At 38.0% G+C, this 16,839-nt stretch overlaps 1 protein-coding gene across 1 annotated transcript; it reads right to left on the bottom strand.

Moving 5' to 3' along the window:
• Positions 1–862: 862 nt before the first annotated feature.
• On the bottom strand, positions 863–14,330 carry LOC142942250 (interferon-induced very large GTPase 1-like). Its single transcript, XM_076084509.1, has 7 exons — positions 12,677–14,330; positions 11,141–11,197; positions 9,170–9,268; positions 9,039–9,070; positions 6,994–7,105; positions 6,809–6,840; positions 863–6,713 (listed from the first exon to the last, which is right to left on the bottom strand). The coding sequence occupies exons 3-7, from the start codon at positions 9,249–9,251 to the stop codon at positions 1,899–1,901; spliced, it is 5,073 nt and encodes a 1,690-aa protein (XP_075940624.1). The 5' UTR covers positions 9,252–9,268; positions 11,141–11,197; positions 12,677–14,330; the 3' UTR covers positions 863–1,898.
• Positions 14,331–16,839: the final 2,509 nt, after the last annotated feature.

Below are 16,839 nucleotides of genomic sequence, written 5' to 3'. Positions count from 1 at the left end.
TAGGCTGTATATAGATAGTTTTACTTAAGTGTGTTCAGCTGTAATCTGTAGTGATTTTACTCACAAAAACTGAATGAAAACTTAAATTGTACTTGCACAGTATTAGAAGGTTATTCTGTGTGGCTGATGCACAACAAGGCTTTAAGCACACTGACAATAATCCAACATATACTTAATTATCTTATTTCTTAGTCTTCCGTATGGATTTTCGGCGCGCTACTTCTCTTGCAGCATTGCCAACACTTGAGCAAAAATGATTTCAGAGTGGTGACATCAACGCTAGAGTGGAGAGGAGCTTGAATATATTCTGGAATTTTTCCAAACAACTTGCTCTTGTTCCCGCAATTTTGTATTATATTTTCCAATATGTTGCTATATATCTTTGTTATAAGGGGTCCCCAATGCGGCACAAGTTGTTGTTTGCTATGATACACAACACAGGGTAAAAACTATCAACTGTCATGCCAGATTGACACTTTTGTCTTCGACGTTTGTGGTTTCGGGAAATGACCGGGCTGATAATGTGTAGTCTAAACCAGCATCAGATGAGACTCAAATTTTCGGTGTTTTCATCGACTAAAATGTGATGAAAGAGATATCCGCACACTTAGATATATGCAGAGTACACGTAAGTCAGGTGGAACGGTGGTTATCCTGCATTCATTGACTACAAAAAGGATATTAAACATAAATAGGTTAAGTTGACTATATATAGCTAGAACTAACTTAAACTGTTGATCTCAGGAATGAGAGTAAGAATAAATATTAAATTAAATCTGGGTTATGTAAATTAAATCTGTGTCAAGAATAAATCTGGTCCTCTTAATTTACTTAATAATAACAGAAAAGGCTTGAACTCCAATGACTGCATGAAGGTTATATTTATTACAGTAAAAGAAAATAAGACTGATATTTCTGTTAGTAATTATGGAAATCAATATACTGTAGCAATGACAGATTCTAAGCAAAATGACAAAACCAATTCCAAGATGAGCAGAATAACTAACAGTAATATATATATATGTAAAAAATGGTTAACATTTTTTTGTACATTACATTTTGTAAGCATAGTATGTCAACTCTGACAACTCTTCATTCATTAATTAATTAATTGATTAACTTGATGTTTATCAATGAGATCTGTAAAAATCTAAATTAAATCCACTAATGGCTGCCATTTCAGATTTTGAATGAATTAAATTATATACACTTCTGACAACACAACAATTCACACATCTTGTTTTAAAAGATACAACTCTTTGGATGAATGACAAATATCCTTCTCATTTGACTCACTGATCAATATATCTTTAGAAAAGCATACAACCTAGAACAGTTTCATGTCTGTTTGAGATTTTCACATAAAAGTAAAATCATAAAAGTCAAAATCTTATCTTGTATTTAGTTTTCTTGAGGAGTTAAAATGTTTCCAAAATATATTAGAACCTAAACATTCCTTCATTACTACTTTGAATAACTTTTTCTTTTAAATATTCAAAGAAAAAACATCATACACCTACATCATCTTGAAAAATAAAGTAAAAGATTATGAACTACGTTGAATTCTGATGTGTCTGATCCTTTTTACAGTCATTTCTAACAGACACGTCATTTGTAATTATGAAGACGTTGTGTTCTTTGCTTCAGGACACTTTCGGGAATCCTTACTACTTAATGTTATACAGCAACTCACTTTGTATGTGTAAAATCATTTAAAATATATTGATTATATTGTTGATTATCAACAGGTGCCGTTTCATTGATTTTGGAAAGACTTCATCATCATTAGCTCTATTGTTGCATTTTCAAATCGAATCAAAAACTCGTATTTCTTTTGAACAGATAAAGACACGTTGGTCTTCTGTTACTAGAGCAGAGCTTGGTTGTTTCTGATTCACTCACAGGTAATTGTCATCCAGACTATCAATAGCTTCTTGTTTTTGGTGATTCCGCCACTCACTGGGAATTTTTCCTTTTCCCTGGAATTTTCGTTTGTGGTGGTCTTCCAGTTGCTTTTGAAATCGACATACAAACCATTTCCAGTATGTCAGTTTAGACTCATCAGGAGTAATCTTCCATGAAGCATATTTCTCCCCACCTCTTTGATACTCTTTAAAAGGAATGCTGTCTTCTGAATCATGACTGGGAAAGAACCTTCGATCACTTGCAACTAATGTTGTACAGAAATTGATGACCAGGTCCTGTGTGCCTCGAGTGTGAAATCCCTTAATCCCAGAGGGGCGATGAAAAAGGACACTGTGTTTGTCAGGACTGTGATTTTCTACTGTGTTGGTACAAACAGCTGCACAGAATGGACAAGTTACCCAGCAGCAGTTACACAGCTGATCGATGAGGATTTCATCAGGCTTCATCCTGAATTTCTTCATGTTATCCAGTGGGAGGCTGCTCAACTCCTTTATGATGGATACAAGACCTTTCTCTATCTCTTCTTTAAGGAAGTCAAAACTCTTCAAGTCACTGAAGTTTTGACAACTGATGGTATTGAATGTTAGCTTATCTTTTAGCAAACTGGAAAATTCGTCCATCCACATGTCTGGCTCTCTGTGGGTTTTCACTTTCTCTGTTGCATCATATAAAGCTTGACTAACAAGTGTGTTGATGTCGTCCACATTTTTCTTGAGTATATTCAGTGCTTTCTCTTCTCCCTGTCCTGTAGAAATGTATTTCTCTACTTCTTCTCTTATGTATGTCTCTGCTTGCTTCCTTGGATGACGGATGTAGGTGATAAAACCATTAAAGTCCTCTTTCTCTGCGAGTGACTTCAACACATGTTTCTCCAAGTTCGACCTGTTCCCATTGAATGCTGGGAAATTGCACCTCATCTCTGTAGCGAGATCAATGGCAGTGTTGTTACAGACGGCCTCGACAGTGGAACTCTTCAGCTTGTCACAGATCAGTTGTCCAAGCACAACAGCAGATGAGCTTCCTTTGCAGAAGCTTCTGAAAATGTTGTAATAATCCATTTTCTTGCTTTCTACATAAGAGTGTGCATCATTGTTCCCTTTGAATGTCATGTGGGACTCTGAAAGCCATCTCTCTGCTCTGTGAAATACATACAGCAAGAGATCAACTGTGAACTCCTTCTTTAGAGCATATTTCCTCTTTGATTGAAATGCTGTCACCTTTTGTTTTACATCGTTGGCCACTTCTTGCAAGTAAGTTAGATTGTAGCCTCTTGTAGCAACAGGTTTGCTCTTAATTGTAACAAGGGACTGTTTTTCAACATCGTCAATGAGGGATCTGATCAGTTCCTGTTCTTCATGCTGAAAATATCCCTTCCAGGAATATTTAATTTTTGTAGTTTGTTCTGAAACAAATTCAAAGACTCTGTTTCTCTGTCCTCTTGTGTCACTTTCCATGTCATTTTCATGATCGTGGTGCTTGGTCAGAGATACATAATGAACGTAATCACCAACCTCTGCTATTTGTTTGTATTTGCCACTGATTTTGGATTCATTTGTGAGAGACCATTCAAAACCAAGCTCGTAGAGGACAGTTGATTGATCTTCTTCATAGTTGATGTCCTCAATAGGTTTTATATCTTTAGTTAGTTCTGTAACCAAGTCACTCCAAACAGAGTTGAACTGCTTTTTAAGTTCTTCTTCATCGTTTGCCTTGTCCTTTAACTGATGAGCGAGTTCTTTGCTCTTTTGAAGCAGGTTGTTCTCAAACAATGTCTTCTCATCATCAAGCTTTTTACAAGCCTTTTTCTGCTGGATGACTTCATCCAGTTTTCTTTGAACTCCTCTCAATAGTTCATCATGAAACTCCTTGATTTTGCTTTCAAATCGGCCTCGCCACTGAACCAACATGTCTTTGTCTCTGTCATCATCAAAGTATGTTGCCATTGCTTGTTTCATTTCATCATAGGTTTTGTTCGATTCTTGATGAAGATGATTGAGCTCGACCTTGTGAAGTTTTTCATTTTTAATTTTGGTATGAAGCCCGTTCTCAATGGTCAACATGTTGCTCCTCAGGGTCCAGGTCCAGTTCCCATACTGGACCTCAAGTTTTCTGTACACTGCAATTTCAAATGTGTTTTTGAAACTGAAAACAAATTGCTCATTCATCAGGGCATTCCACAGGTCGTGAACTTTGCTTTTGAACTGCGAGAGAGTAATCCCAGCAGACTGTTTAGCTTTAGAGAGGATGGTGGTCTTCAGCTCTTGGACACTCTCACTATAACCTGGATTTGGAGGAGCCATAGGTGGACTTCCCTCCCAAAGCTGGGCAAAGTATTTCACATCTTTCTGCACATCAAATGCAATGACATCACTGAAGCACTCGGCATCACAAACCTCTTCTGTGGCTGCTAGTTGGGCCATCTTGTCCAGTTTTTCTTGCAGCCGTCTCTTTCCATCCATGTTTTTCTCTGCAGCACCAATATCTGTAACATTCTGATGAACAAACACACAACTTGGAGAAAGTTTAATTTTCTTCATCCTCATGAAAGCCTGAACAACAATCTGCAGAACATCTTGCATCTCAGCTGGATTCTCTCCAAAGATGTTGATCAGTGTCATGTTTCCCAGACCAACAACAAATGTTGCCAGTTCATTGTCGTGGTGAAGAGTGGCATTACCTTCCAGCTCAAGAGCACGCAGTCCTTCAGTGTCCACCACTAGTACATAGTCAAACTCAAAGTCTTTCTTGATCTCCTCTGACACTTCGACCAGCTGCATGAAGGCACCCTTGGTGCACCTGCCAGCACTCACTGCAAACTGTAACCCAAACATGGCATTCAGCATTGTTGATTTCCCGCTGCTTTGTACGCCCAACACTGACAAAACAAAGACTCTCATGTCACCCAGTTTCTTGATGGCTTCATCTAAAAGACCAGAGATCCATGTTAAAGGTACATGACCTGCATCACCATCCATCAGCTCCACTGGGTGTCCTGATATCATCAGCTCTGCAGCCAGCTTGGGGTATTTAGACCAGTCAGTCTGTCCCCTCTTTGGTTGTTTCTCCAGAGATGCATGAGCTTCATAGATCTGTCCCATTTCTCTGAAGATGTGCTCCAAGCCAAATGTTGCTGACTGTAGTTGTGTTGATATTTCATCAAGATCAGTTTGCTTTTTTTTTAGCAGATCAGATTTGTCATGCTTCTTCTTCAAGGCCAAGACCTCAGCCCACTTTTTATCATAGATTTGGAGAATTGAACCGAGGTCATCTGTGGAGAGGGCATCTGTTAAGATCTGAGTCCATTTCAAGAAGTAATCTTTTTCTGTTGCTGACAAAGATGAGAGGCTTTCAATGAACAACTTCATTGGTTCACCACTGGAAACTTTGCATTGTTCTTGTCGTATTTGCATCAGTTTCTGTTGTATTTCACATTTCTCATTCTCAATGTTTCCTTTGAGGTGATACAGGTCTTTGTTGATTTTGCACCATTCATGCCACAGTTGGCCTTGACAAGGGAGATATGTATCTTTGATCTTTGAAACATCCATCCCCTGAAGCAAGTCCACAATTTTCATTGCAGCAGATTTCCCTTTTTGGCAGGCTTTGTCATCTTCATCCACTTTGACTCCAGAAACTTCAGCCATGGATTCAAGCTGGAAGGTTTCATGTGGTCCAGACAAAATCTTTCCAATGATTTTTTTCAGTTCTTCAGAAACTTTTGACTGGCTTTTGTCGTTTAAACCCATTTTGTATTTTCCCTTTTTCATCTGGACAGCACCACCATCGCTATCAGCAATGAGAATAATGAGAGGCTTTGTAGACTTGTGAAGGGCTGAGATCACTGCACTGTTTTTATCATTTTTTTCCAGAGTTGGTACAAGTACAACATTGACTGAAGATTTGTCAGTCAGTATGTCACGCTGTTTTACATTTGACAACGCATCACCATGAAGATTACAGAAGGCAATGCAGTCAGTGAAGGCATCATTGGGTTTTCCAGCAGGGCAGTACCAGGCAATCTCTGCCACACCATCCATCAGATGATGAGACTTGGTACTACCTGGGCAGTTTCTGTCGAAGAAGGTTTTGTGACGATTGTTGATCAAAGTGTTCATCAGCTCAGATTTAGACAGAGATGGTGAACCCAGGCGGAGAAATGACACCATGGGTGTCTCAGCTTTGCAGATGGGCATACTCTTCATGGTGACAATGTTTGAATTATCTTTCATTTCAGTTATCTTCCATGTTTTTCTTATTTGTCTGAATGTCCACAGAGGACAGTCAATATCCATTGTTACTGGGTCAGGAACAAGCAAAGGTAAGGCGTACTGACATTGTGATAGCTTTGTAATCATGTTCTGCTTAAAAAAGCTGTTTGAGCAGTGAAATACTGCCATTTGAACATCCATTGGATGCACGTCAGTCTTGATATTTGATTGATCAGAGTCTACATTGGTGATGTAAAGAGCATCAAGGTCATCGTCTTCTGTGTCATCAGTATCAAACTTTTCAACAGGGTTTGAGTGGCTCACCTCAGGACTGTTTTCTCTTACAGGAATATATCTGGCTCTATAGTCTAACATCATCAACTTCTGAATAAAAGTATGAGCTATATCTTTCTCAGGTGTGTCATCGTCCTGTTTCACAGGTGGACCAACTTTGAAAAAATCTGCTGGAGACAACTTCTGTTGATGTTTGTCTTGAAGCTGAAGTCTGTCAAGCAATGCTTCAGTTTCTCTTTGATATTGTTTCTTCATGTTGATCTCTTCAGAAATCTCCACTGACTTCTGTAAATAAGTAAATTAGCACGTATTGTTTGAAGAAAATTATAATCACATTGGGATGTAAAGTAAATAAAAATATTAAATTTGGAGTTTCTTACCTTATCCATGTTTCCACTCATATCCATATTACCTGCCGTAGAATAATGGACTGTATCATAAGATAATCAAGCATAAGACAAGCAATGCACTTTAAAACTAATATGTTTTTCTCTGTATTGATAATGTTCACTGTAAGCAATTTTGTATGTTATTGACCTTTTCCTGCAATTCATTAAAATATTACCTTTCTCAGTGGCAGCAGATTGTACAGGCGTGATTTCAGATTCTCCTCCCACAGTTGTGTTGTCATCATTCTTTGAGTGTTCAACATCAGCGGGTCGTTTCACTGGATCACACTAAGAAAACAAATAATTTAATTTAACATCAGTTAGCCACCTTTCTAGTGAATCGTCATCTCAACGTTGTGGAGGGTTTGTGGGCCCCAGTGACCATGGTAGCTATGTTGTCAATACCTCCTGGTAGGGTCTCCCAGGCAAAAGTGGTCCCATAGGAGTGGCAAGACCAAGAGTGATTCACTGACCCTACATTTATTGGCCAGAAAAGAGTTGTCGCACCTCACCCGCAAAAAGGAAACCGGTGCTCCCTTCTTGAGGAAGACTTGGGAGGGGAGCTTGCCAGTGAGCATTTGGTGACCAGGCCTTGACACATGGGGCTCGGAATATCTACATAAAGCAATTGCCCTGTGGGCCCAACACTAGCAGGAATAGGCATTACAGTTGGGTGCATTGTCCTACATAGCACTGGTTCTGGAACCAAACTCATAAACAGGGGCTGGACTGTAGCCTCTTCTGGAGTTGCCGAGGGTGAAAGGATGTGTTGGAGTTCCCCCTAGGGAACGAGAGGGTCCCATGTATGCGACTGCAAATCACTGAGAGGAAGTCTCAGACTTTTGTTTGTGCTTATGCACCGAACAGCACCTCGGAGTAGCCTGCCTTCTTTGAGTCTCTGGGTGGTGTCCTGGAAAGGCCACCGACTGGGGACTCAGGGGGACTTCAAAGAAATTTGTACTAGTTATGGATTGGCCATAACATCGCTACTATCGCTCCAGCCATTACTAAGCAACCAAAACCTGTGTGCTGCAATTAGTCCTGCACTAAAATGATTAACTTCACTTCAACTTCATGTATCTACGGTAGAATGAGAAAAGATATATGCCAGCTGTAATTGGTTATTCCTCGACACATTACATGCTGTGTGTGACATTAAGTTCCAACAGTTGAACTATTTTCATCTTGAGGTGCAGCTGTCGCGCCCTGAAGAATAGGTACTAAAGAACGCGAGGCTTCTCTCTCGATTTCTGCATGTCTACATTGACAACAATGAATTTGAGGCCGCGAAAAAGGCGACATATGTATGACCCCATAAAATGGAGAGATGATGGATCAGTTAACCAGGTTAGATTCATTGACATTTCGAACATGAAGATCAAGAACACACAATAGTAGACCAATTCAGACAACAACTCCAAAATAAAAGCAAGGCTAAACAATATGCACTAAATGCACTAAATGCAAGATGGCTCTGGAAATGCAATCGTCTCTGCTCCTCTGCTTTCATCATTATTCTCGGAGTGTTGAGCTTCACCAGGTTCATTCACCAGATCAAACTGAGAAAATATGTGATTTAATAAAACAATTCTCCAGATTCCGACTGAGATTACAATTTTTCTTGTGATCTTGATATAAGGAGTGTATTTCAAACCCAAAGACAAGAAAACTGCATCAAAATGTAAAACTTGAAGATCAATAACTTACAGTGTTGTACCAGTTATGAAAACAATAAAACATAAATTGAAAGCAAAGTAAAACAATCATTGATAAAATGCAAGTTGGTACTGATAAAAGCAGTCGTGCAGTTCTGAAAGAGGGCATGGCTAAAGTATAGGGGGAGGGCTAACCCACACTAATGAGAGAGGAACTCTTTGCTGAGACCAATGCTGCCTCCCACAAGAGTCTACGACAAAAACAGTTCATGAGTTTGGTCATGGTAGATGAATCCATTTAGAAGTTATGCGCCTTTTTGTTATCTGGCACTCTCATTGCCACACCCTTTGTTTGCCAATAGACATGAACACAAACACACACCTTCACACACACACACTTCCATGGGAAATTATAGTCTCCTAGGGCAAAAACTGTGTTTGTGGATGGACAGACCGACTGACAGAGTCAGCTATAGAGCTGCCGGTCGCAGCTAAAAATGGGATTACTGTTTAAGAACAAATACAGTCGTATAGTAATGATAACTAATAAAGGTGAAGAGACTTACTTTTACTTTGGTTTCAGCTGCACTCTCCTCCACTACAGGGTCATGTTGGAATAGCAGAATACATATAGTCAGCATAAAAAAAACATTTTATTTATTATTCATTCACGTTTATTTATAAACTTTTAAATTACCCTTTTCATTCGTCCCAGATGGTACAGATGTGACTTCAGACCCTCTTCCAGCTGCTGCATTGTCCTGGTTTTCCACCTCCATCTTATCGGTTCGTCATGCTTTATAGAGTTGTAAGACAAAGTCAGTTAGACAATTACTATAATAAACTATACTGTGTGTGTGTCACCATTCAAGCTGGAGGGCCATGTATTTTATTTTAGAAACAAAATCAATCAATCTTTTCGGAAAATAACTTTGCAATTTTATGACCCCGAGCCCACCACAAACCATCAGAAGAATCTGTATTTGGGTCAATGACATGACATGCATAGTTTTGTGTCCGAGTCCGCTATTTCCTTTTAAAATAATTGTATCAATTGATGACATATATAATTTCATTCTATAAAACCTATCCAGTTTTGATACATTTTCAGTACAATCTAATAATATATATTATTTTATGTTTTGGCACCTCAAACCCTGAAAATGTCAGGCGGTGCACCTGTCCTAGCAGATGAACAGACTAAGAAAACTATTAAAAAAGGTATTTAAATGATAATAAATTCAAAAATAAAATACTATGGCATGCTTTTATTGTTGTAACGATTCAAATAAACCACATTTTTACAAATACCAATAGTTTTAAGCTGTTGCGATAATTTAAAAACTTTTGTCCAGCAATTTGAATGTTCTCAAATGTCAGGGTGGCACAACTGTAAAGATGGGACTTTTATTATGAAATAAAATTAAATAAAATTTTATATCTCTTTTGAATATTGATAAAAACAGCTACTTTCAACTTATAGGTAGAGTGGTTCACTTTCCATGTCAGGGCGGTACAATCAATGTAAAACTAGAAAAATGTTATTTTATCATAAATGTCTTTATTCTATTTAAAATGTATATGTATGAAGTTGTTAGCAAGAACAAAAGCTAATGCTAGTGTCTTAGTAGATGCCTGTTTAATTTGAAATAAGTTGCAAATGTCAGGTGGTGCAACTGCAGAGAATGTCACTCTATGATATTGTATTTAAAGCTCTAACATTATTTACTATTTTTTTCAAAAGTTTAACAGTGTTAAGTTAACGATATTATACACTTTCAAACTATCTTCATGATGTTAATGAATATTTTTTAACTATTAAGGATGCCACTGTCAAGTAAAGCAAAATCAGCACGACACATGGGAGCAGACAACAAGTCATGTATCGAGTGTGTGCAAAACGCTGCTACAATGAGGTAGAAGCTGCAACACCCCAGGCGGAAGCGACTGTGATTTTGCCCATTCCAGTTATACCAGGTAAAATATGAATTTAAAGCAATAAATAATAGGTTAAAGTGATTTTTTTTGCTTAATATGATGTGAAGAACTATTGCATTGAATGTATTCATTTGTATATTTGTATTATTATGTTTCTCTGTTTAAATGTAAAATCAAAAGTTAAATATACTAAATATCTGGCCAAGAGAACGCTATTATGATAATTTATTGTATATATATATAAAAGACAACCACAAAATACGATGTGTTAGACACAGTAGACACTCTAAGGGATACTTGTCAGAAATTTCAGTTTGAATAAATATTAGGAAAATATATATTTTTTTATAAATATGTGGTTGCGCCACCTGACATTTTTTAGCATGTGAAGTTAAAAAATACTGTTAAAAACTATTTAAAACACTATGAAAAGTTGGTTCACAACTTAGACTTCTTTCACCACATTGTTCCAGACACAAAAATATGCATTACATCCATTTTGAAGATAATTTCAAAAATGACCTTTTTAGACGCCTTATTTGTCAATGAGCCATTTAGCAGTTTAGAAGTGGCCCTGACAAATCTTAAATTTTGATCTTGCATTTGGGAAATATGATGCATCAAAAGTTCTTCATTTTTTTTAAGTAAGTAACTTCAAATCGGAAATTTGAATCTAAAAAAAGAAAAATGTATGTAGAGACACAACTAGAACAATGTTGAATAAACTCACCTTTGTGTTGCAGTTGCTCTACTTAGTCTGTGTAGATGTGCTGACTTGTTGCAAATCCTGTTAACTGACACAGAGATCACAATATGATTAGTAGGTCTCTCCCTCAGATACCTTCTCTTCACATGTTAGGCGTGATGTATTGAGCTGAAGAGTTCGGCGTCTGCCCTTCTTTTAAACTATTGATGACAAAAAGTAACTGATAACACAATATATATATATGTATATATATATATATATATATACTTTTTTTTTATTGCAAGACAAGAGACAATACATAAACACAAAAACAAGAGGACGACAAGAACAGTGAGATACAAGCCATCATCATATAGTCAGTGTATGGGAGAACGGTGTGATTTTGGAGTGTGTGTGTGTGTGTGTGTGTGTGTGTGTGTGTGTGTGTGTGTGTTTGTGTGTGCGTGCCTGAGCCTTTTGAAATTAAAGAAAAGACCGTAAGAAAGTACATAAATGAAAGGGCAAATTACATAAATTACAAAATAATAACATCTGTAAAAATGTGCTTTTAACGTAACAAAAGAAAACAAAGTCAGGGGCAGTATCGCCCCGTCCACTGGCAGCAAACCACGACCAGAGCACCGTCAGGGAGCTCCAGAACAGTAGGACAGTAGGATCAGTCAGGCCGGGTCAACCGGGTTAAATATTATTTAATTTGTTTATTTATTGTTTTTTTTAATTGTTACTTTTGTATTGATTGTTTGAGGAGGGGGCTAGCCCAGTGCGGGTTTGAGCCCTTTAAAAAAAAAAAAACAGCTCCCAGACACTCGGGAGGGGTCCTGTTCTTTTGTGGGGCTTATCTGTCAGTTATATATATATATATATATATATTTGTGATATATTAACGGTGACCCAGCCTTCCATCCCCATACCACCCGCTCCAGGGTGGTATGTTTACCAGGTTGTGTTTAAAACAATTAATTTAATTTATAACGTAAAATTAAATAAAAAGGGTTTTTATTAATAATAATAACAGTAATTATAATAATAGTGATAATAATTATAATAATATTTAATAACAGCAACATCATAATAATGATATAATATTGTCAGGGACAAAAACAAATTTAATAAATTAAACAAATTAAAACAGAAGAAAAATGATTTTCTAGAAGACGAGAACAAATATGAAGATAACGATTTTACTTGTACAATAATTACTATTAAATATAATTGGCTATATAACACAATATTGCACACAACATTTACTCAACACAAACCACTGTCAACACTGAACACTGCAGCAAAACGTTCAGACTATAAAGCTTTACGTTTATTGTCAAAGGACAGCTCTATCTCATGATATTCTTCATGCATGTTCACCTGTGGGCCCCCTCCGGCCATGACTTTTTATTTATTTTTAAAAGACCAAAATACTTTGTAAAATAATGAAAATAATTGTAAAACAATATTTGACGGTTGGTGAATGGGGCCCAATGTCTGTTAGAAAACCTATTAGCTCATTAGAAGTGTACACAAAAACACTACATTTGTATAAACTATTGTTCTGTGTCCCCTTACCTCTGCCTGCTCTGTGAAGATGTGGCTGTCGTGTCAGTAAGCCTTCCAGTCAAACTCTGCATGCACTTCAATGGTTACTCAGTGATGAGAAATGTCAAAGTGAAAGTCCGACTGCCCTAACTCATGATTTACACTAAACCACGTGACTTCGAGGAAAATGGTGTAAAGGTTTATCGCATGCTGAGGATGTTTCTGGTTTCAACCAAAAACAGTGAAGCACAAACCACTGTCAACACTGAACACTGCTGCAACAAAACGGTTCATGTTAATTGACAGAGGACAGCTCTATATCATGACATTCTGTATGCATGTTAGTTTTAAATCAGAAACAACAAAAGTGAAAGCCATTGCTCTTCACCCATTCACAACCACCTGTGTCTACATTTTGTTGGGTATAATCCTGCACAGCTCAGGACAAAGCCCTTTAAAATAATGTTGTCACAATGGTATGTAATTGCCATCGTGATCATTATTAAGCTAAAGTTTTAAGTTTATTGTCATATACATATACACATATACGAAATTTGTCCTCTGCATTTAACCCATCCCTAGCTTATTGGGGGCAGTGGGCTGCTGAGAAGCACCCGGGGAGCAGTTAGGGGGTTCAGTGTCTTGCTCAGGGACACTTCGGCATAGGACACGTAGCAGCCAAGGATCGAACCGCCGACCTTGCGACCTTTACTGTTCGTCAACTATTACAAAGGAAACGTGAATTATACTTTTACTAAGAATGTGCAGAGCTCTATGACCACTAGTCAAAGTTATAAAACCACATTCTGTAGCTTTGTGTTCTATCATTTAACGGTGTCTAAATATGACCAAAGTCTAAAACATATTAAGGCTCTGTTCAGACAGGGTGCATTTTGCAATTGTTTTGATGCTCATTGACCTCAGTACAGTACTTGTTTTGTTTTTTCGTACTTTTTAATTTTATAAATAAAATACCAAGGCAATTCCTTGTATGTGAAAACCTATTCAGCAACCAACCTGATCCTGATACTGCTGGGATCGGTATCTGTATTCATTTAATAAAGAAGATTCCAAAACTCTGTAAGTCTCTGCTCCTCAAAATGTCTTGGAGGTCCAGCATTGCTAAATATTAGATTTTAGTAGTGGACCTCTAACTTACATTCAGAGATTCAGTTTTGGCCTTATTGAGAGGGCTTCCATTACACCTTGAAATAGCAGATGATGGATGAGTGTTTATTTATTTACATATGTTTTGGTCATGCCCCTCTTTGTATTGAGTTTGGTTGGAAATATTCAGTTCCATTTCACAGATGACCTCTTCCCATCCTCCCTTAGCACCTCACTCTGGGTCACACTCCCAGCAACACTGTAGTGCATTGAACAAGACAAGGTTGTAACCGAGAGTGATGCAGGGAGAAATTTGGCCCCTGTCATAAGCATTGGCCGTTTCTGCCGTGGTTCCAGTAGTATATCTCCTTGAAGTGTACTGAAGTAACATATGACGTGACTTGGTTAAGCTACATTTGAGTCAAATAATTGAGGACTGCATTATTTTAATACATTTAACAGTATAATAATACTATTGTAACAGACTGCTCTATACTTGAAGCTGTGCTTCTGTATAGGAGGTACTATGTTTGCATATGAGTTGCCGTTCCGTAGGGCAGGATATGGGTCGTGGTTTGTTGTAGCTTGACAAAAAAAACAGAAGTCCCCCACCCATTTCCTGCCTTGCAAGGACCAAGGCCTCACTCAACCGAACAAGACAGGAAATGGGTGGGGGTGCTGTACAAGATCTGATGATTTATGTAGAATACATTTTGCTGTTGAACATCCTGATTATGTAGTGAGTGATTATGTACAGTGTGAAACAAATAGAAAATAATTAAATGAAATTAAAAAGTCATTAATAGTTTGTGTTAAAAATAATCCATTTTGTGATATCAAACTCAATCAGTGACTTTTAATTTTACAATAGTTCAAATAATCTATGAAAGCATGGCAGCAACATAGTGCAGAGAGAGGGAAAGGTCCAGGGTCAAGATCAGCATTAGTACCAGGATCTGGTCTTTGATCAGCGTCGCCCCTCATGTAGATGCACGTGAGAAGAGGAAGAATGTTTCTGGAGGAACAGAACAGAACAGCATAAACCCAGAACTCAGGTCACTGGAGGTGTCAATGGGCAGTTAGAAACTGTTGACCAGATGTTTGAGTGTGAACTCCTGCATCACACCCTGTCCTTTATAAGCTATACAGACGCACTACTCTTGGCTCATCCTCCTGCAAGACTGCACTGCACTCTGTATGACGATGGAGCCTTCTCTGTGCAGAGAATAAATACTCCAAAGACAAACTTCTATTCTCAATGTTTCCTTTTTCAGTATTATAGGACTCACTCGGTTCTATTAAATCGTTTTTTTTCCCACCACAACCTACAGCATACCTAGTTTTGGAATACTCCTTCTTGATTTTTCCCGTATGGTAATAATTATTTTCAAGACATAATTAACAGGGGAAGGACCCAAACGCAGACGAAACAGGTAGATGACACAATGTTTTTTTCGAAAATGAATTAGCTTACATGCAAGTGTTGGTGGGCAGGTATGTGTAGGGGAACAGGCAGGTTCTGATATTGGTTGACAAGTTGAAAGGCAGCAGGTTCAGATCCAGTTCCAGGTACAGGAGTCAGAATCAGGTTCAGGTTGCTCGAAAACCAAAGTACTCAGCACATGGCAACTGGGGCAAACTAGCAAAGGAACAAACAATCTGGGCTTGTAGTGACTGATGATGACAGGTGAGCAGGTTACTGATTCTTAAGGGAGGGGGAGTGCGGCTGAAGAGGGGGCACAGAGAGGTTTAAATGTGACCAAAATCTGTAAAGCAGTTGATAATGATAAACTCATTTAAAGAACAAGACTGGAACAATATGCATCTTAAAATATATTCGAAAACGTAGGCTATATATATATATATATATATATATATATATATATATATATATATATATATATATATAATGCCGGTCTAATGTAGCTTATATTCAGCCACTTGTTAGACGGGGGAAGACTGAAGGGGCATGATGGACTCAAGTTCAACTTCAGGCAACGTTAGAAACCAGAGACATGAAATTGAATTGGATAAATAAGAGCCATTAAATGTGCCAGTGTTGTGCAACGTGAGGTTCCATCAAATATTAGTCTACTGGTTCATAAGAGCCCGTCCAAGGACATCAACTGTCCATTCTCTAATATACTCATCATTCCTTAGTGAATATCAGGAAGTTTATTCAGCCTGGTTATGGGAAGTTTACAAACACAAATTTCATGTCTATATTACACTCGTGAAGTGGACCTCACTTATGATGGCATCACTGCAAGACTAGATTTTTGACATTAATCTTTTTCAAGATGTTGGTCCGGGGAGAATTTTACAGAAGCTGTTTAGAAATGATAGCCAACAGACTGCCAACATTGTTTTTGTTGTTAATATATTTGTTACGTTCCCCTATTAAAGTCTAAGGGATAAGAGGAGTAACACATTAAATAACCCAGGGGAAGAGTATCAGGGCAACGGATGAATAAACAAAAAAATATGTATTAACAAAAAGATGAAATGCTCACAAGGCAACAACTGAAAACTACTTTGTTAAAACAGGAAAGCGACACTTGTTAACAGCAGTGGTAATCAAACTCAAAAGACCACAATAGTACACACACTAATGGGTCAGACTAACGATCAACAGCACACACGGCTTAAACAGAGACGATCCTCACACCAACACACACACACACACACACACACACACACAGCTTCAATGATGCTTCTTGGCCCACGGGGCTGTCCGTGTGACCTGAGTGGAGACTGGGGGTGAGTAGAGAGAGAGCACAGACACAACAACACGACACGTAACACTTTCAAAACAAAGTGATCAAGCTCTCCGCATAGCGTCCGCTCCAACGTTGAAGATGAGGGTAACGACGGATGGATGTGTAGCCGAAGTTCGTTTTCGGTTCTGTGACGATGTTACTGAAATGTAGCCCTCTGACAATTGTGATGTACCGTAGTTCCACACTGTGATCATTGAGGTCGACTTTTCAAGTACATATACAGTGGGGAAAAAAGTATTTAGTCAGCCACCAATTGTGCAAGTTCTCCCACTTAAAAAGATGAGAGATGCCTGTAATTTTCATCAT

The sequence above is a fragment of the Anarhichas minor genome, unplaced genomic scaffold (assembly GCF_050575085.1).
Source record: "Anarhichas minor isolate MPS153535 unplaced genomic scaffold, ASM5057508v1 ptg000007l, whole genome shotgun sequence".
Taxonomy (NCBI): Eukaryota; Metazoa; Chordata; class Actinopteri; order Perciformes; family Anarhichadidae; genus Anarhichas; species Anarhichas minor.
This window is presented reverse-complemented; position numbering and strand designations above follow the sequence as displayed.

Excerpts from the sequence above, each read along its gene's own strand:
- LOC142942250 (XM_076084509.1), bottom strand. The coding sequence starts at position 9,251 with ATGGAGGTGGAAAACCAGGACAATGCAGCAGCTGGAAGAGGGTCTGAA. Across the intron at positions 9,071-9,169 it reads ATCTGGGACGAATGAAAAGG|TGGAGGAGAGTGCAGCTGAA; the intron begins GTAATTTAAAAG and ends ATGACCCTGTAG. Across the intron at positions 7,106-9,038 it reads CAGCTGAAACCAAAGTAAAA|TGTGATCCAGTGAAACGACC; the intron begins GTAAGTCTCTTC and ends TTGTTTTCTTAG.